Source organism: Cannabis sativa, chromosome 3, assembly GCF_029168945.1.
Source record: "Cannabis sativa cultivar Pink pepper isolate KNU-18-1 chromosome 3, ASM2916894v1, whole genome shotgun sequence".
In the NCBI taxonomy this organism is placed as follows: domain Eukaryota; kingdom Viridiplantae; phylum Streptophyta; class Magnoliopsida; order Rosales; family Cannabaceae; genus Cannabis; species Cannabis sativa.
In genome coordinates, this window is record NC_083603.1 from 61185138 (window position 1) to 61205467 (window position 20330).

At 35.2% G+C, this 20330-nt stretch overlaps 1 protein-coding gene across 1 annotated transcript; it reads right to left on the reverse strand.

Moving 5' to 3' along the window:
- Window positions 1-9742: 9742 nt before the first annotated feature.
- On the reverse strand, window positions 9743-18634 carry LOC115709926 (uncharacterized). The gene is made up of 3 exons (XM_030638189.2): window positions 17878-18634; window positions 16699-16779; window positions 9743-10470 (listed from the first exon to the last, which is right to left on the reverse strand). The coding sequence occupies exons 1-3, from the start codon at window positions 18251-18253 to the stop codon at window positions 10067-10069; spliced, it is 861 nt and encodes a 286-aa protein (XP_030494049.2). The 5' UTR covers window positions 18254-18634; the 3' UTR covers window positions 9743-10066.
- Window positions 18635-20330: the final 1696 nt, after the last annotated feature.

The window sequence follows — 20330 nt, forward strand, 5'->3', positions numbered from 1 at the left end:
CAAGTTTGTGGAAGGTTATAGTTAAATTGCTTGGCCCTTGACTGAGAAATTAAAGAAAGATAAGTTTGGATAGAATGCCACAACTAAGCTTGCTTTTGAAGCTCTTTAAAAGGCCATGATTTTTGTTCCTGTATTAGCTCTTCCTGATTTTGAGAGGCCTTTTAATATTGAAATGGATGCTTTGGGTTATGGTATGGGGATTGTTCTAATGTCATATTATAGCCATGTCTTGGGGAGTCAAGCTCGAGCAAAGCCTATTTATGAGAAAGAGTTGATGGTCATTGTTTTTGTTGTTCAAAAATGGCAACCTTATGTCCTTAGTTGACATTTTCTAGTCTGTACTAATCAATAGATTCTAAAATTCTTGGCAGAACAATGCATTGTTGCTCCATAGTACCAACGTTAGATGGTTAAGTTGATGGGTTATGACTTTGAGATTCAATATTGACCGGGTACTGGTAATAAGGAAATGGATGCTTTATCTCGAGTGCATCCACCAGTTGAGTGTCAGAATTTTTTGGTTTCCCAAAGAATCAACTAGGATGCGCTACAACAAGGGGTGTTCACGGTGCGGGTGGTACAGTTTTTGACTATTTTTTCAAACCAACCCGCTCATGTAATTTTTCCAATTTCCCAAACCGCACCCCCACATCGAAACTAAAAAACTGCAAAAACCGCACCACAAAAAATGGTGCGGTGCAGTGCGATTTTTTAAGTTTTTACGGTTTGGACTATCACCAAATAATTAAACTATCACAAATACAACAAATCTTGAGCAACACTTGTCAAAATTACCATAAGGCTTGAAAATAAATATGAAAAAAAAAAGTTTTAACAATACAATAATTAGTGAACTTTGGGTTGGACATTCACATATTGGACCTAAATAAATATAAAAAATTAGTATTTTTATAATGTGTGTTGCGGTGCGGTTTGAACCGCATATTAACAATTCAAAACTGTAAACCGCACCGCGCAGTTTAGGAAAAATTCAAACCGCGACCGCACCGCAAAGAATTTCAAACCATATTTTTTTTGCGGTGCGGTGTGGTGCGGGCAGTTTGAGCAGTTTGATGAACACCCCTAGCTACAACAGGAAATATGACAAGATGCCTTCTTGAGTAGAATTATTTCACATTTACAACAAGGGTGTACATGTGATGTTGGGTTTGCCATGGAGCACGGACAGTTGAGGTACAAGGGGTGGTTGATGCTACAAAAAGTGTGCTCCCTTATACCTATGATCCTACGTGAATATACTAACTCACCTCTTGGGGCCATTTAGGTGAGGAGAAGACCTTCAAATGAATGGCATCTAACTTTTATTGGTTGGGAATCCAACATTCGGTGGCTGATTGGGTTTGTAATTGTGAGGTGTGCCAAAAACATAAGTCTGTGGCTACTTCTCCAGCTGGCTTATTGCTTTACCCATTTTAGTTTGAGACGAATTAACCATGAATTTCATTGAAGGTATTCCTCATTCTCATGGTATGGATACTATCTTGGTTGTGGTGGATTGATTGAGTAAGTATTTCAATTTCATCATGTTGAAACATCTTTATACTGCTCGAGTGGTGGCTAAAGTGTTTGTGAAAGAGATTGTTCAACTACATGGGGTTCCTCGAAGCATTATTTATGATCATGATAATATTTTCATGAGTAATTTTTGGCAAGAACTATTTAAGCTTCAATTTTTGAGTTACGACATAGTAATATTTACCATCCCCAAAAAGATGGCCAATCAGAGGATGTGAATCGGTGTTTGGAGACTTATTTACGTTGTTATGCTTTTGAAAAACCACACACTTGGCTGGTTCTCTTGGGTAGATTATTAGTACAATACTTTCTCTTTCAACATCTAAGTACACTCCATTCAAAATCTTATATGGTCGTGACCCACCTTCTCTTATTTGATACAAATGTGGTACAACTTTGGTTTCGTCAATGGAAGAAATGTTGGAGGAACAAGACGCTCAGTTAGATGACCTAAAGATGCATCTCTTATGAGCTCAACAAAAGATGAAGTTCTCCACTGATAAGAATTGGAGGGATGAGAATTTTGTGGTGGGATAGAAGGTCTTCATGATGCTCAAACCCTTTCGCCATAAATCACTTGCTACCAGTCATAATGAGAAGATTTCTCTACAATTTTATGGTCCTTTTAAGGTGATGTCTCGTTTTTGTGAGGTATCTTATAAGTTGGATTTACCACTTACATACTTAGTGCACCTTATTTTTCATACTTCGTAGCATCGTCGCACTTGGTCACAACAATTCTTCTCCTTTGATGCCCCCACATTTGACTTCAGATTTAGAGCTTTTGGTTGAACCTGTAGAATTATTGGGTATTCATAGTACCCATTCAGATGGTCGCAAGGAAATAGAAGTGCTCATCAAATGGAAGGACTTGTCATTCTTTTAAGCCACTTGGGAGAATTACAACAACATTCTACATCAATTTCCTTCTTTTCAAGTTTGGGCAGGGGTAATGATAGACCTCAAATCAGATACAACTATGATAGGCGTATGCAATAGGGTAAGGAAGGATTTATATGGATTTATATGGCCTATTTTAGAATTAATAAGATTATAATTTCGTATCTATTTTATTTGGAATGTTTTGGAGAATATATTGTACGAGAGTAAAGGTTAAGGGTATGCTTATTCTAATTTTGAATGAGCTTTGGCTTTTGGGAGAGGAACAAGAACTCTCAAATTTTCTAGAATTATCAATAAAGATCATTCTCTTTTCTTCTATTTTCATATCTTCTTACTGTGGTGTATCACTTATCTAGAGTTGAACTAGCCTCAAGAGAGGGATTTGATCATCGATGTGAGTCTCATATTCAGTGAGCATTAATATAAGTAAATAAATAAATTGTTAAAATTTGAGTAGTGAAATAAAGAGTAAGAAAAAGCAAAGATTACTATTACAAAATGAGAGTGGAAGTAATGAAATGAATTCCCTATATTGAATCAATGATTGTATAATAAAAGAGCTTATATAGCTCGATCAAGTAGAGATACAACTCATGACTTAGTTACAAACTAGTAACTAACTCTGTAATTTAACTGTCTAAATTCTTAACAGACTCAACTAACAGTAAAATAGCTACTAGCCCTCTTTTATTCTTGATACTTACCCTCGAGATGGATTAAATATACTTATTAACCCCATCTTGACTTTGAAATTGTTAAATTGAATAGGAAAAAGAGCCTTTGTGAACACATTTTCTAGTTGATCTTTAGATGAAACACGAAGAATTTTGATTACAACTTGTTAAACATTTTCTAGACTTATATGACAATCGATCTCAATATGCTTAATTCTCTCATGAAAAACAGGGTTAGCAGCTATACATTAAGTTGTTTTATTGTCACAATGGATAATGGCAGGCCCTTCATGTTCAATATGTAATTCCTTCAGTACAGATTACACCCGAAAAAATTTACATGTTGTATTTTCCATAGCTCGATATTTTACCTCTGCTGATGACCTAGGTATAATCTGTTGCTTCTTGCTTTTCTAGAAAATCAATGAATTTCAAAGGAAAATAAAAAAAATCATGTAGTGTATCTCCTTGTATCTTGACATGCTGCCCAGTTAGCAACTATGTAAGCTTCAAGCTTGACCTGAGAAGTTGCAGAGGAAAACAATCCTTCTCGAGAATAGGATTTCACATATTGTAGCACCCTTTATGCTACTTTAATATGCCTAGACCTAGGAGTAGCTAAGAATTGACTTAACTTGATGACAGGGAAAGAAAAAGCAAGTCTTGTTATGGTAAGATATTGAGGTTGCCAATGATTCTTTTGTAAAGTGTAGGATCTGCTAGCTTATCTATTTCATCTTAGCAAATGTCAAATTAACTTCCATATGTGTGTTTACTGGTTTACACTCTAGATGTCCTTGGTCTTCAAGTAATTGGAGAGCATAAAGCCTTTGGAATACAAAAAACCCTTCATCTCATTTGGCCACTTCTAGGCCAATAAAGTACTTCATCTTGCCTAGGTTTTTTAGTTTAAACTTGTTGTTCAATCTAACTTTGAGGGCTTCCATCTCTTCTACATTGTTACTGGCAAGGATGACATCATTCACACAGAATAATAATATAATAAAATTTTCTCTAAAGTGTCTCATGAATAAAGAATGATATGTAGCTAAATTCTAAAAATCTTTCTCTAGTAATGTAGTAGAAAATTTTTTAAACTATTTTCTAGAAGCTTGCTTTAGACCATAAAGAGACTTGCTTAGTTTTCATACTACATTAGGTGGAAACTTCTCCTTAGGACTATACCCTTGAGGTAAAGCGATAAACACATCTTCATGCAAGTCTCATACAAAAAAGTATTGTTGACATCAATTTGATGGAGATGTCCACCATGAATTGCAGCAAGAGCCAATATGAGTTTAACTATCACAAGTTTAGTAACAGGAGCAAAAGTGTCTATATAGTCAATTCCTTCTTGTTGATTATACCCTTTGGCAAAAAGTCTTTTCTTGAACATCTCAGTGCTTCCATTTGCATTATACTTAATTTTATAAATCCATTTAGAACTAATAGCATCAAGTAAACTAACAATGGTCCAAGTGTGATTATTCCCAAGAGCGTGAATCTTTTGCCCATAGCATTGTCCTACTCAAGTATATCAACTGTTTAACTAAAGAATTCAAGTTTGAGTGACTAGAAATAGACAACAGAACAACACGATATTGAGGAGACAATGTGGCATAGTCAAATACTTGAGAAATAGGAAAAGCAATAATAGTAGTAGATGCTTGGGAAATATAAGAGACTTTATTAGCAGACAGAAAGCGATGATAATCTTGAAGATATGAAGGTTTATGAGAGGTTCTAACAGGTCTTCCATGAGATGAGGAAGTAGGAATGGAAGAATCAATGTCAGAAGTAAAAGAAGAAGATGAAGTAGACATTGGGATAACAGAAAATAAAATCATGATATTCATTAGGCGAGGAATCAACATTGAGATAAGAATATATATATATATCCTTATGAAAAGAAAAATCTCAAAAATAGGGAACTTTATTACATTTCATATCAAAAAGCTTATAAGCCTTCATACCAGTGGGGTACCCTAAAAACACTCAAGGGACAGCTCTTGGTGAAAATTTAGATCTAGAAACTGGTAGGGTTGAGGCATAAGCAAGACACCCAAAAGGTCTTAAATGATCATAAGTAGGAGGTTTAGATTGAAGAGCCTAAATGGGTGATACATTCTTCAAATTGGGTATAGGGATTTTGTTGATCAAATAGGTGGCAGTGGCAACACACTCATCCCAGTACACTAAAGGAATGTAGGATTGAAACAATAATACCCTGGCTACATTTAATAAATGTTGGTGTTTTCTTTCCATCACATAATTCTATTGAGGCCTACGAACACAAGAGTGGTAGTGTATGATGCCTAATGCTTAAAAAATCTCTCCAAATTGTAATTCTTTGGCATTGTCTGATCTAACACTCTTTATGGTCATGTTGTACTAATTTTTGAAAATTTGAATGAAACTTGGAATATAGTTTGGGCATCTGATTTGGTTTTGATAAGGGGAACCGAAATGGACCTAGAATGATCATCTACAATGGTAATAAAGTATCTACACCCATCAATGATTCAGGTATGAAAGGGTCTCCAAATATCAACATGGATTAAGTTAAAATATTTTTCTGTAAGATTGTGATTTGACACAAAAGGTAATTTTTTCTGCTTAGCATAATAAACGATGGAACTAAAAAAATGGGTACAAGAATTATTCTAAAAATTCAACTTTTTATTCAATGAATGAGTTTTGATACAAGAGGAATGACCTTATATATAGCGCCACGTAGCATCTTTTGAAATTTTAGAATCTATTAAAGATGTAAATACAATAGGAGCATTGCTAGAAACAGTAGTTTTTAGGTAACAAAGATGCTCAATTCTTTCACCCATCTCAATTTGTAGGTTTTTCTGTGTGTCCTGAATCACACATTTAGCAAAGGAAAATATGAACTCAAATGTGGAAGTCTATGCTAAAGAGCTAATACATATTACTTTGGTACAAGTACCATTGGGCTATTTAACAAAAATGATAGAAGGATCAATGAAAGTATTTGAAAATAATGACATATTATAGCAAACATGATGAGCTGCACTTGTATCAATAATTCATTTATCAAAAATATTGGGATTGAGAGTACCAAAAAGCTGTGACGCCAGTGGTTGGCGTGGATGGCCTGAGTGGGAAGATTCTGGTTGCTCTTGCATTTTTTAGACAACAAAGCCATTAATTTTTAGCACTAAGTTGAAGTGAGGGCTGACATAAAATATTTTTCAATAGATGATTGGCCTCCTTGCTTTGATTGATCATTTTGTGCTCCTGTAAAATTGGCACTAGCAGAATTTATTAAATTTGAGGAGCATTTTGATTAGAAAATCTTCCATGTAATTGGTGTCCAGGTGAATGCTTATGTAGCCTATAGCATTTGAACATTGTATGACTACTAGTTTTACAGTGTGTGCAAAACATTATTGATCTGTGTGGTTGTACATAGTGTTAAAAATATGGGCCGAACTTTTTGACACAGCATGAAAACGACACGAGCTCAGAAGGCACGAGGACGACTAGGCACGAAAAAGTACAGACTTGAGCACAACATGGCACAAAATATATGTCCTTAAGCACGACACGATATGAGAAGCACGAAAGACACAAAACATAAGTACGAATAGACTAGCTCGAAAAGCAAGACATGCGATAAGCCCAAAAGGCAAGACACGCAATAAGCCCAAAAAACACATCTACACATATTAAAAATCTTATAATTTATCAATAACAATAATAATATATAAATTTATCAATTATAAATAAAAAAAATAATAATAAAATATAAATATAATGTTGAATATTATAATTTTATAATTAAAACTATTAAAATATGAAAATTTAGATTATATATTAATTTATTTATAGGGTATGATATAAAAAATTGAGTATTTATAAGTAAATATTCAAATTCTAATGATGTTAATAATTTTTTTTATTATCTATAAAATATTATTTAAAAGTTATATAAATATGACTAAAACTTTAAAATATACATATAATTTAGTAATTATAAAAAAAAAAAATATGAAAAAGTAAAGTACGAATATAAAAACGGCCTAGCCTGATTAAGAAATATAGGCTGGCACGAGCAAAGCACGACACAAAAATATCGTGTCTATAGGTCGTGTCGGGCCAACTTTTTAAAAATATTGGCATGACATGGCATGACCCATATATTTCTGTGGCACGACACGACCCATTTTTTAAAAAACACGGATAAATATGAGTCGTGCCAACACGACACACACAAATTTACAGCACTAGTAGTACATCATTAGTAAAATTTCTTGTGGAAGAGGATGCGGGCTTGTCCAATTTTGTTTGAACAGATCAAATCCCTCTTTGTCTTTCCTCTTGGATCATAAAAGCGTAGGCTTTATTGATCCTGGTATTCTTGAATAATTTTTATAGCACCACAACTACCAGCAGGTTGTGGTCTGAATTTTTAAATCATATCCCATAGGTATTTCAATCTTGTAAAGTAGTGACGTAATTTGGACCTTGATTCAGTGCTTGCATAGCTCTCTTAGCTTCAAAAACTTATGGAGCATTTTTTTGATGAAATCTTTCTTGAAGTTCTAACCAAATGTCGAGTGCATTATCTAGGTATAGGACACTGTCTCCCACTTGACATGGCATGAATAACCCACGAGATCACTACACTATTGCATTGACACTAGAGCTCATAATTCTCATCTTGAGCATCTAGTTCATGTAATTTTCCATCTACAAACTTCATCTGGTTTCTTGCAATTAGTGTCACCATCATCGTGCACCTCCACGAACTATAATCAGTCGGGATTTTGAGAACAAGACTTACTCCAGGATGATCACTATTAGAAAGAAAGTAAGGATTTCGTGGATCATCAGAAAAAGATCAAGTATTAGGTTCCAAGATTGAGAATCAATTTGAATCATTTGATCCATCAACATGATCTGAAGTGCTTGGAGTTTGAACACCTTCACGGGCCATGAACGCGAGCAAAGAAAAAGAACAAAGAAGGAGAAGAAAAAAGAAAGAGTTTCACTTTGAACGTGGCTCTAATACCATATTAGAAAATAAAAGGAGAAGTAATGAACTAAATTCTGTGTATTGAATCAATTATTGTACAATACTGGGTCTACCAGCACGGCATGAATTAGTTACAAACTAGTAACTATGTAATCTTACTGTCTAACTTTCTAACAGATTCAACTAAGAGTAAAATAGCTAACTAGCTTTTTTTCATTCTTGATAGTTACTACCAAAATAAAAACCAAAAAAATAGCAAATAATAATGAATTCAGGAAATATACTACATAATATTAGTTATTTCATTTTTGTATCGTTTGATCTAGTTGATTCAAGATCCGGGTATTTTAGCAGTAAGAAATTGGTTATAAATTAAGAAAGTAGTAATTAAAGATAAATAAGGCTAATAAAAGAAAAATACAAATTTCGCCCTTCTTTATCTTTCCTTTTTTTTTCTTCATCTTTTCTTCATTCTTTGTCATTATTTATTTTGAATTTCACCGTATATATTTTTTATTTTTAAATATACGTATGGTTTCTTCCTAGTCAAACAAACAAGTACTCATTTAATAACATTACATAAAATAATATTTATCCATAATATGTGTCAAAACAATAAAACACAATCATGTCATGTAACATACTGATATGTATCAAATGAACAAAATGCAAATCAAGATTATGTTTTATATACTTTTATATGTATACTTGCACATTTATGTGTATATTACGAGATTATATAAACATACACATACATTTATATATATATATATATTACAATAAAATAATTAATCATACTTACAAAGGTATGAAGAAAAGAGGAAATGAGAAGTACATGAATGTGAGCGGAGAAATAATCGCCTGGAGTTTATGAACCTGTTGTATGTTTGTGTCCATTTTTTAAGAGAAAAAAGAGACAAGAAAGAAACTGAAAGCCTCCTTCTCTACCATTTTTTTTTCTATATATATGTATATATTTATACAACCCTCTAAACAATACCTTAACAACCAAATTAACATAATTACCTTAATTATATATATTATTTCATTCTGTTTCTTCTTTTGTAACTTGCTTATAATACTCCACACATTTCTAACTTTTTTTTTTTTTTTGGAAAAGGAAACGTCTATATTATAATAGGGTATTGTTTTGGAAATTAATTGGAATTAATAATACGGCATTTATATTTAAATTTATGAAAATAAAATCAAAATAAGTATTCAAATTAACATAAAATAAATTTTAAAAAATTATTTAAATTTATATTTTTTTTTAATAATATGGTGTATTTATTATGTCCAATGACACTTTGGGACATTTTTGGTATAGATATCCTTTTACCATCAGAGTAACTTTTTTTTCTGGGTAGATCAAAAAGTCCCATTAAAGAAAGAAACCAAAGACAGTCCACTACAAACACTCGTGAATAAGCCACTGCCTAATCATTCCCCAAAATGGCAATGAAGCAACAACAACAAGACCAAAAAATTGATACATTGAGGCTAAATCTCTATAACAAAAGAGAGCATACATTTACTCGTAGGCATAGCGTTTCATTTGACTCCCCCTTCCCCAATTTCAAAAAAAAAAAAGACTATACACAACCGAGGTGCATCTGTCTGGCTTTTGAACACAATTTCTATTAACAGGAATGTTTTAACATTGTTTGAGGGTTTTAACATGGATAAACAGGCAAAAGCGACTTGCATTTCACCCCTTTCCCCAAAACCAAAAATGTAGAATCATTATTTAGAAGCTACAAAAGATTACCACAAAAGAACATGTATAACTTGCGGCTTACATGAATGGAGAGCAATCGAGCCCTGGCGTTCCTCTGGAGTACCTTTTGTCAATTAAACGGTAAATATATACATTTTACTTTTCTTTTTTTTTTAAAAAAAAAAAAACCTAAGCATTCTCATCCAAGGCCAAGGCCAGTCATGTTTAGACTGTCTGCCTGTTTGAGTTGGTACGTGTTAAGGGAGAGGCCTCATGGTCAGGTTCATCTTCGTCGTCGTCAGAGGATAAGTAGGATGACCCCATCCATGCCTTAAATCCTTCACTAACCCGTCTTTCAACACCTGGTGTGACTTCAAAGGGATTAGCTACAAACATCTCAAGACCGTGGTTTTGACTGGAATCTCCATTGTCAGCTGCTTTCCTTCTCAAAAAAAAGGCAGTTCCCCCATACAGAATAACCAAACCCCAAGATGCAAACTCATAGCACCAAAAGAGGGGTTTGGAGCAGTTATTCCCCAGTGTCAGGAGGCTTGAACCAAGAAACAAAGCAAGAAGACCAAATACAATTGCAAAAATTGCATTTAAAATGGACAAACAGCGGACCCCACCTGCACATAGCAAAAACCAGAATTTCAAATACCACTTATTTGCAGTTGCCTTTTGGCATTGAGTGGTAAGTCTATTTTTAAATTCACAATGTTACATCTTAATTGATCAACTCAAAATGATGAAACAACTTACGACCAACATTCAGAACTTTTTATCAGAAAAGATATGAAGTGAACCAGGTGAAGACTTGCAGAATAAGTGTATTGAAGACCTGATGAGCCTAGTTTTCAGTGTTTATATCTAATCTAGGAACAATAGCACAACAAGGTGCATCATAAGATAGAGAAAAATTACAATGGGTCATCTACCAAATAGCTGCAAAATATTTAAAATCTTTTTGCACCTGATTGGTTCGAGATTACATAACTGTACTCTTTTAAAAATATGATTCTGAAATATAAATTTGGATTTAGAGCCTTAATACATATTATGAAAATATGATTGGGTGCATTGTCTGTTACCAGTTTTTTGAGTTTTAAAAACTGGCTCTGATTGGCAGACAATCTGAAAATACAACAGAAACAAATTTGTGACTGGTAAAACTGAATCTGAAGACCAAAACACATTGAACAAAAATAACCCTTTCTTAATAACTATTATAATCTAAGCAATCATCAACCAAATCCTATGCAATGCACCACAACCAAACTTGAACTGGTCTCTATTTAAGAACATAAGAGATTTCAAGAATCTACAACAAAAATAATTCATATAATACCAGTAAAGCATTCACTATAATCAGAACCAGGGAATCAAATTCAAAGTAGCTAACAAATGACAATACAGCAACACCTATAGATAAAACTTAATAAAGTTTATACAAAGTATATACTAGAAGGAAATACATAAAGAATAAGCTTCAAATGCCAGCTCTAAATGGTATTGTGTAGCTTTGAATCATTACAGGTGCAGAGGAACTGTAGTGCTACCAACATAAAATGCACTAGTTTAAGCCTTATAAACATATATTATGAGATGGAATGCAAGTCAATATGATGTCCACAACACTATTTTATGTACTCAACTGTATCTTCATAATCACTGTGTACTCATTTGTATTTGTTTTCTGTAGTTGTGCGAAATTTAAGGATGAACTGATGAATTGGTAAGGAATTTGGAATGCTCAAAAACTGCGTGAGGTGTCAAACCAAGCATTAATCGCTGATGAAAAATCAATATTCCAAGAAGTCAGTACTCCGACTTAGGGGATGAAAGACACTAAGGAAAAATGCTCTAGAAAAATCATGCAAAGCACAAAGTTAGAAATCTTGTGTTAAATATCAGTCAAGGCGTACACCTTGAGGGTGAAAAATGAAAATACATATCCGAGGCTATGCCTCATCTGCTATCATTGAGGCATATGCCTCTTGCTGATGAGATAGATTGATAAAATGTTCTTAGTTAGTAATTTCTATCAATACACAACACCAAAGTTGAATCCCTCAAAGAAGTATTTTATTAATCATAGTGAAAAAATTTACAATTCAAGAGTTGTTTGAAAGGCTCCACTCTCCTATCTTCACCCTTTGAGAGGGTGAACCTCTCCACAAAACGCTTAAACCCCAGAGCCCTATATATATTTATAGACATTTAGTTAAACTAATTAAAGCCCATTAAGACAAATCAGCCCGACAGTAAAATAAAAGCCACCTAGATTAAAGAATAAAGAATTCTAACCAAAAATAAAACTAACACAGTACAATAGTACAACTGGACTTTGATTCACTTTAATTTCTCCTCTTGTAGACAAACCATACCGGTGGTCTATCATTACCCCCAATAACCTTCACCTTGTCCTCAAGGTGGAAGGAAATTGCTCACTAATGGTGCGATAATCCTTCCATGTGGCCTCAAGATCAAATAAAGTCTTCCATTGATGAGGACTTCACTAGCAATAGGGTTTGTCATGTTTGACTTATGCTGGAGCACACTTTCAGGTTTAACCGGCAACTCCAAGTCAGCTGTAACTTGGGAGACATGAAACACTAGATGCATAGTGGCGTTGTTTGGCAGCATGAGCTTGTAGGCTACTTGACCAATGCGCTGAATGACAAGAAATGGGCCATAAAATCGAGCAGAAAGCTTCTCATTGGTGCGTCGAACCACAAATTTCGGGTGGTAGGGACGAAGTTTGAGGTAAACCTAATCTCCCACCTTAAACTCCACATGGTGACACTTGGCATTTGCATATTTCTGCATTTGTTGTTGGCCCTGTAGCAAGTGCATCCAAAGGTCATCAAGGATTGTATCTCGAGATTCCAACAAGGAATCCACATCTAATACGATGGATGTCCCTTTTTTGTATGGGAGGAGAGGGGGTGGATCTCGACCATATAGAGCCTTAAGTGGACTGCATTGAAGTGAGGAGTAAGAAGTATATCACCAAAATTCTGACCACGCAAGCCATTTGGACCACTGTTTTAGGTTCTCGTATGTAAAACATTGAAGGTAAGTTTCAAAACAGTGATTGATCACCTCGGTTTGGCCATTTGTTTGAGGGTGATAAGTTGTGCTTCGCTAAAGAGTAGTGCCTTGGAGTTTGAATAGGTGTTTCCAAAAATTACTTAAGAAAATGTAGTCACGATCAGAAATTATGGAATGTGAAAGGCCATGTAAGCAGACAATCTCAGTCATGAAACTCTCAGTCACTATGGTGGCTGAAGGGATGTCGGAGTGTAATGAAGTAGGCATATTTGGATAAGTGATTGACCACGACCAGAATGGTGTTCCAACTGTCCGACTTAGGTAGACCCTCGATAAAATCCATGGTAAGGTCATCCCAAACTTGAGTTGGCAACGAAATGGGTTGTGAAAGATCGGTTGGTGTAGTGTTCAGAGACTTATTTCGTTGGTAAATTGTACACTGGCACACACATTATTCCACATCAGCCTTCATACCTTCCCAAAATAATACAACCTGCACCTTCTTGTATGTCTTAAGCTCTCTGGATTGTCCCCCAATCGGGGTATTAATCCCTGCAAAATCTAACGAAGAAGGGCAGATTTCTTAGTAATAACTAGGTGATTCTTGTAATATAAAACCCCTTGATGTAAAGTGAACCCATGGTGGATTTGACCTTGCTGAATATTAGTTGTGATCCTGGTCAAAAAGGGACCAGCAATCATTTCCTTTTCCAACTCCGACCAAAGTGTCCATTTGGCAGTGACCAAAAGCGGTTGTAGCTGATGCTATGGCTGTCGAGACAAGGCATCAGTGACCTTGTTGCTGGCACCACATTTGTACTCAAATGTCAAAGTCGAAGCCCATCAACTTGGAAGCCCACTTTTGGTATTCTGACCCTATGACCCTTTGTTGCAACAAGTATTTTAAGCTTTGTTAGTCTATCCGGACTGTAAACTTTCTGCTGATAGCTTTGATCCCCCTTAAAAGAAATGAGGTGACCCAAGTACGCAATGTCATGCTGTCCAAAAGCACATTTTTTGAGGTTAACATGGAGCTGCTGCAAAGAAAGAATGCTGAAAACCTCATTTAGATGGTTCGCATGCTCTTGTTGCGTCTTGCTATAAATGAGAATGTCATCAAAGAACAACAATCTAATTTCGTTAAGAGAAGTCGAAATATGTCCTTCATGAGGGATTGAAAAGTGGCTGGAGCGTTTTTCAATCTAAAGGGCATGACTAAAAATTTGTAGTCCCCATCATGTGTTCAAAAAGTTGTCGTACACACATCTTCCTTCTTGACAAGCATTAGATGATATCCTAGTTTTAAGTCAAGTTTAGTAAATATCACAGCCTTAATTCATCAATGACGGGGATGGGTACTTATCTAGTCTGGTGGCTTGATTGAGTGCTCGATAACTACACAAAAGCACCATGAGCCATCCTTCTTCTTCACCAAGAGCACAGGACTGGAATGTGGGCTACAACAACTGGGTTGGGCGATTCCAAAAGTAAGCATGTTTTGGACTATCTTCTCTATTTTAGCTTTTTGATAATCGGGTCGGGCTTATGGGGTCTATTTCGAGTTGGAGGACGATGGCATGTTTATATTGCCATGAGGGTGGTAAACCCTTAGGTGGGTCAAATATTTCGGCATGCTTGTGGAGAGTGTCTTGCAAATAAGATGGACAATTGGGGGTGTGTGGAGCCTCTTCCCAATAATGCAACTCCATCAAAAGTCCACTCTGCCGCCCATAACGACTTGTACATGGTATTTAGGGAGACTACATTTCTGCCTAAATATGGGTCTCCTCTTATCATGACTTGCTGATTTTCAATTAGGAACTTCATTGTTTGGAGTTTCCAATCTTTGTGTGTCATTCCCAGTGTGGCTCACCTTGCAGCCCCAAAATAATGTTGACACTCCCTAACTTTAATGGTAGAAAATCCTCCCAAACATCCACATTTTAGAAATGAACATGTAGTTATTTGCATACCCCTTATGTTTTTATTGATTCTCCATTTCCCATAGTAACTCCATAAGCAATCGTCTAGGTAACTGACAGTTGTAACCTTGTTGCCAATGCTTGGAAAATAAAACTGTGTGTAGCGTCAAGGTAAATGAGGACTACCATTTTAGTACTTTCTACCAATCATTTTAATTTCATGGTCTTATTTGAGGATAGCCCTGCCACCAATTACGGACACCTTTACCTTCGTATTCACTTCAATGGAATCAAGTTCTAGTGTGTTGTTTTCATCTTCTTCGGGTTCTTGGTCAGATGGCATGTCGCATCCCTCTTCAGACATGATCAACACATTCATTTCACGTTGTTTACACCTATAGCCCGGTGCCCACTTGTCATCACAACGAAAACAAAGGCCTTCTTCACGTTTCTGCTGGATTTGAGCCTCTATTAAGCGCCTTATTTCTCTTGATGCACGTTCTTCGCTATTTTTAAACGTGGTGGGAGTAGTGTGAGGAGTGGGGTAAAGTGTTCTTCTGGTTGTACTTATCCGTTGCTTGAATGGCTCAACTTTCTCAGTTTTTCTTCAATATCTTGAGAAATTTCCATAGCTTCGTCAACGTTGAGCGGCCTTTGCACTTTTAGTTCTGCTCGAATGAAGGGTTTCAGCCCTTTATGATAAGTGCTCATCTGAATTTCTAAGGGGACATTATTAAAAGGAGCCAACAAGCGAATAAAAGTCCCTATTATATTTGTTCCTTCTTGCTTAACTAATGCGAACTGTTCGTGGAGCAAACACAATTGTGTGTTTCTCAAATGTTTGAGAAGTAACCGTTTCAACTCTCCCCATCTCAGAATATCTCGCTTATGACTCTCATATTAGTACCAAAGAAGAGCATCACTCGAACAAAAAATGAGCGCGACTTCAATTTTTTCGCCCTCCTCATACCCATTGCAAGTGAAAAATTGTTCTGCTTGTAATATCCACCCATCCGGATTATCCACATCAAAAGTGGGCATTTTGAGTTTCTTAAGCCGATTCTCATGGAGATAACAAGTCTCCTGTCAATCCTTGTCAAAATACCCCCTGCCCGGAGTGTGATTCAATCGAAATTCTGTCATTGGTGACAATCCCGTGGTAACCTGCCGTGGTTCTGAGATATTAGCGCTGGTTTGTGGTGTCGAAGCTGTCGTAGCCCCTTGAATTTCAACCTTCTCCCCGGTCCCAGCAGCTCCAGACCCTTCTACCTTGCTTTCTTGGACCATTCTTGATTTTGTTAAAGTTCCAAGAAAGTCTTAAATTGTTGTTGTACCGTTTCTTGGAGTGATTCTTGCAACTGGACATGTAGCTGTCGAGCCATCTCTTGCCTTGAATCATGAAAAGAACCCTTGTCCTTGATGCTCGAAATTTCAGTCTACAATATCTTATTCCAAAAACATGGAGGATTCACCTTTCTCCAACTGTTTCTTGGTGAAATGGATATTCCATTTCAAAATGGGTGACCAATGCAAGATTAATTTATTTTTTATATGCGTATTAAATTTAATTCCATCTATTTTCTGAGAGAACAAACCATGATAAAAGGGTATACATAAATATTTTCAGTGATCCTCCTAACACTCTATATAGGCTATTATATTAAAACAACAAACCAACAGCCTAAAATAAAGCTAGCAAAATGTAAGAGCATAAACAATTCAAAAATCGTGAATACAATCTAACTTGACATATACCCCATGACTGGAATCAGAAAAATACAAAGTAAATAAATAATGATTGAAAAGGCAACACGCTATTACAACAAATTAGCGTTCAACAAACAACGATAAAACAAATGAATTCAAAGTGAGGGAAAATACCTCGTTTTGAGGCACAATAGCTATTTTCAACAACCTTTAAGCAAACATGTCTCATCGGAGAAGAATAAGCAACAGCAATACCTGCAGAATCATAATGAGCGCATGAAAACAAGATAGTATTTTGACATACACATAGTGAAAAATAAATAAGAGAACCCATTATGAATTGGTAATTTAAATCGGTGATAATTAATGTCCTTCAGCTGCAGACTAACTTCATTGAAGAAAGAAAAAACCAAAATTATCATTAATAAATTAACATACTAACAGCTCCCTTCTTATTTTCAGCAAGAGCCAACTTATACAAGCTATGCTTAATGCAATGCAGTAAACTATGACTTCAGTCGAGATCATATCATTAAATTATACTTTAGTTCTTTGCAAAATACGTGCAAGTCAGAACAACAACCTAAAGTTTCTTGATTGCATACTAAGTTTGGAACAAAATGCTTTAGTTTCTTGAGAATCAATGTCTTACGTGAATATCTAATTGCCATCTCCCTGTCTACGTAGAAAAAAAAAAAAAAAGAGAGGCTACAACCTGTACATCCTTCCACCTAGACCAACAATCTGTATCTTCCACTACAGCCTATCAATTCCTAATCTCAAATGTTTACGTATAAGAAGCAAATGTACAAGCCAGATACCAAGGTACATACAAAGCTTTCACTACATAAACTTCTTATTATGTACATCAGCCATGCAATATTATCCAACTAAGTCCCCATAATAAAATATAATTCCATTTTACTTTGCCTGGATAAATCTAGGCAAAGAAAATCCCTTAAATCATCAACCATCAAAAATTTTTAATATTTACAACACTATAGCAGGAAACCACCATAACTAAAAATGTAGGTACCCGCATATAACTGATCGTTTGGGAGTTTTTAAAAGCTAAATCGAGAAATATATCTGAAATTAAACTTAAGATTAAAAATAATGTTTTGAGTATTCAAATCATTGTTTATGAAAAAAAAAATAAAACCTTCAAACATTTTCCTACTTATTCACTACATATTATCAACTACCAACCATTCACAAACTCAACTTTTTAAAATTCTAAAACTTAACCAATAAATTTCACATACTAAATTCTTTGAAATTTTCATAGCATTGAATCAAGAAGTTCAAATCTAGATAATATAACAAAGATTAAAAGTACTTCTTAGTTCTTACCCGATATCAGATACACAACGGTTAGCAAAAAAGTGATCATAGTAGGAACGAAGCAAACCATCCAGAAATAGTCCACAGTTTCCTGATCCGTTAGATAGAAAGCATGAGGATAGGGATCAGAATCCCCTCCTTTAACGTTGATCGGCAGTGGCTGTATCCCCCGGTCACCGCAGAATGGTCTCCTCGCGGGGTCAGACGGAAAAACCATCTTTAATGTAATAACTACACATACCATAACAACGACACAAACAAGAGCCACGAAAGCCACCAATAAAGGTCTCTGAAGCTTGCCCCAGACTCTGTCTTCTTCCTTGAGGCTTTCGTACTCCGGCTTCGGCATAAACGCCTGGCGAAGGGCGTCCCCAATAATCGCCATTGCAGCAGATACTTACGTACTCGTATACAACAAAAGGCCAGGATTGAGTGCAGAGTTACAAGTATGGAAATTTAGGAACGGGGGTTTGATTTTGGAAATTCAATAAAATATGTAGATGATAAGAAAGAGGAGATTAGGGCACGGAAGTTGGGGGGAAGAAGAGACATGTGAGAATCTGGATATATAGAGAAAAGAAAGGAAAGAGAGAAACCTTTCCCTTTTCCTTTCGATAGGAAGCTATGTTGGGTGTTCGTGAGAGTGAGAGCGCGTCAGTGGGTGTTCGCAATCGTCAGGTTGAGGGTGGTGGGTGCGAGAAAACGAGAGAAGTAAAAAAGGGATTCTTTTTTTGTTCTTCTTCTTCTTTTTGGAGAAGTCTCTCTTCTTTTATTTATTTTTTTTCATTGAAGCTTTATTTTATTTTATTTTCACAATATTTTTAACACTTTTTTTTGTCTAAAATGTTTCAATACTAAGCATTTTTAAAAGAAATTTTTACACCAAAAATCTGTTTTTACACATTTTATTACTGTTTTACCCCTACACGCCTACATCAACATTTTTACTTACCATCTTTGTTTTATTACAATAATACCACTTACACATCATTCTCATGCACAGACACGTTTGTCATCCCCATCACACATCAATCAACTCTCACTCTCTTCCCTCTCTTTTTTCCTTTTCTTTTCATTTGATTTTCGATTTTCTTTCAGTTTTTTTTTGTTTAGAAGATCAATAACTTCCATTGTTGAAGCATAACTACCCATTATTCATCACGATTTTTTCCCTCTCATTTTTTGTTCTTCCAAAAAATTTCAACTCCCACTCAACCCACGATTCCTCAAGTTTTTTTCCCTCTCAATTTATTCTTGTTTCAAATTTCTTTATAAAATGGCCATCACTCATTCATCCTCATCTCCTTCCCCAGTTCAGAAAAAAATCGAAAATGGGTTTGAAATCTTTGGCTAACAAAGCAAAGGGTAAACGTCAGATTGTTGAAGAGGAGGATTCTGATTTTGATCCTCATTTGACCAAGCGTGGGAGGCCACATACTAAGAAGAAATCGAAGCTCAATGTGGAGGAGCAAATGGTTGAAGAAATTTCTGGTAAAAAAGTTAGTGCCTCTGCCGAAGTTCGAACAGAGGTTGGTTTTCAGTTTCATTTTCGTTTCCCCCTTTTTGAACATTTTAGTGTTTTCTCAGATTTTGCGTTTTTTTGTTCATTCTGCTTTGTGTAATTTTAGGGTTTCCTTTTTAAAATTTCGTTTGATCTTGTTTAATTTTTTAGGTCTTTATTGTTGGTTTTGAGCAATTTATTTTGTTCTTTTCTGGGTTTGGTTTTTAAATTTCATTTTGTTTTCTTTATTTACAGTGTTTGTTTGTGTTTTAGGTTCTGTATTTTGTTTTCGTTTTAGTGTGTACAATCAGTTGTCTGTAGTTTCTTATTAGTTTTTTTATAGTTTAATGTTGTTATGTTTGATGTGTTTTTCGATTTTCATTAGGTCTAGTTGTTTGCTGTTAGTTTTTAGGTATCAATATGATTTCAGATGTTTGCAGTTTATATTTGTATAGTTGTATCTGTTTGGTAATTTTTTTTTTTTTGGTCTTTTTATAGTGTTATTTTAGTTGCCATACTGCATTATTCACAATTAATAATTTATTGTGGCCATTTTGGTTATGTTGCAGATCTGGGACTACAAATTTAGTCCTTCTGATTACTATAGATCTAAATGTATTTGCACTAGTCTTTTTTCTGTCATAGATAATATTAAGAAAACTTTGTCTGTTAATTTACTGTCCATGTTTTGTGAAACTCAGTTTGGTCATTTTCTAGATATGCCTGAGTTTGTTTTTCATCCCCAGGTTGTGCATAGTTTATTACTGACGGAAGTTTTCCAGCCCAGTCCTAAAGAGTTTTGGGCTAAGGTTGTTGGCCGTTGCATACGGTTTAGTGCTGAGGAATTTTATTTGATTTCTGGAATTGATTGTTTCGGTGATTGCAACAAGTTGTTGTTTTCACAGGAAACAAATCAGTTGGTAGAAATTTGTTTTCGTGGTGTAAAAACCATTGACCACAA

Bases quoted from the DNA above. Each gene is read 5' to 3' on its own strand.
- LOC115709926 (XM_030638189.2), bottom strand. From the start codon at position 18,253: ATGGCGATTATTGGGGACGCCCTTCGCCAGGCGTTTATGCCGAAGCCG. The intron at 16,780-17,877 runs GTAAGAACTAAG...ATGATTCTGCAG, and splicing joins CGTTGTGTATCTGATATCGG to GTATTGCTGTTGCTTATTCT. The intron at 10,471-16,698 runs GTATTTTCCCTC...TGCTATGTGCAG, and splicing joins CTATTGTGCCTCAAAACGAG to GTGGGGTCCGCTGTTTGTCC.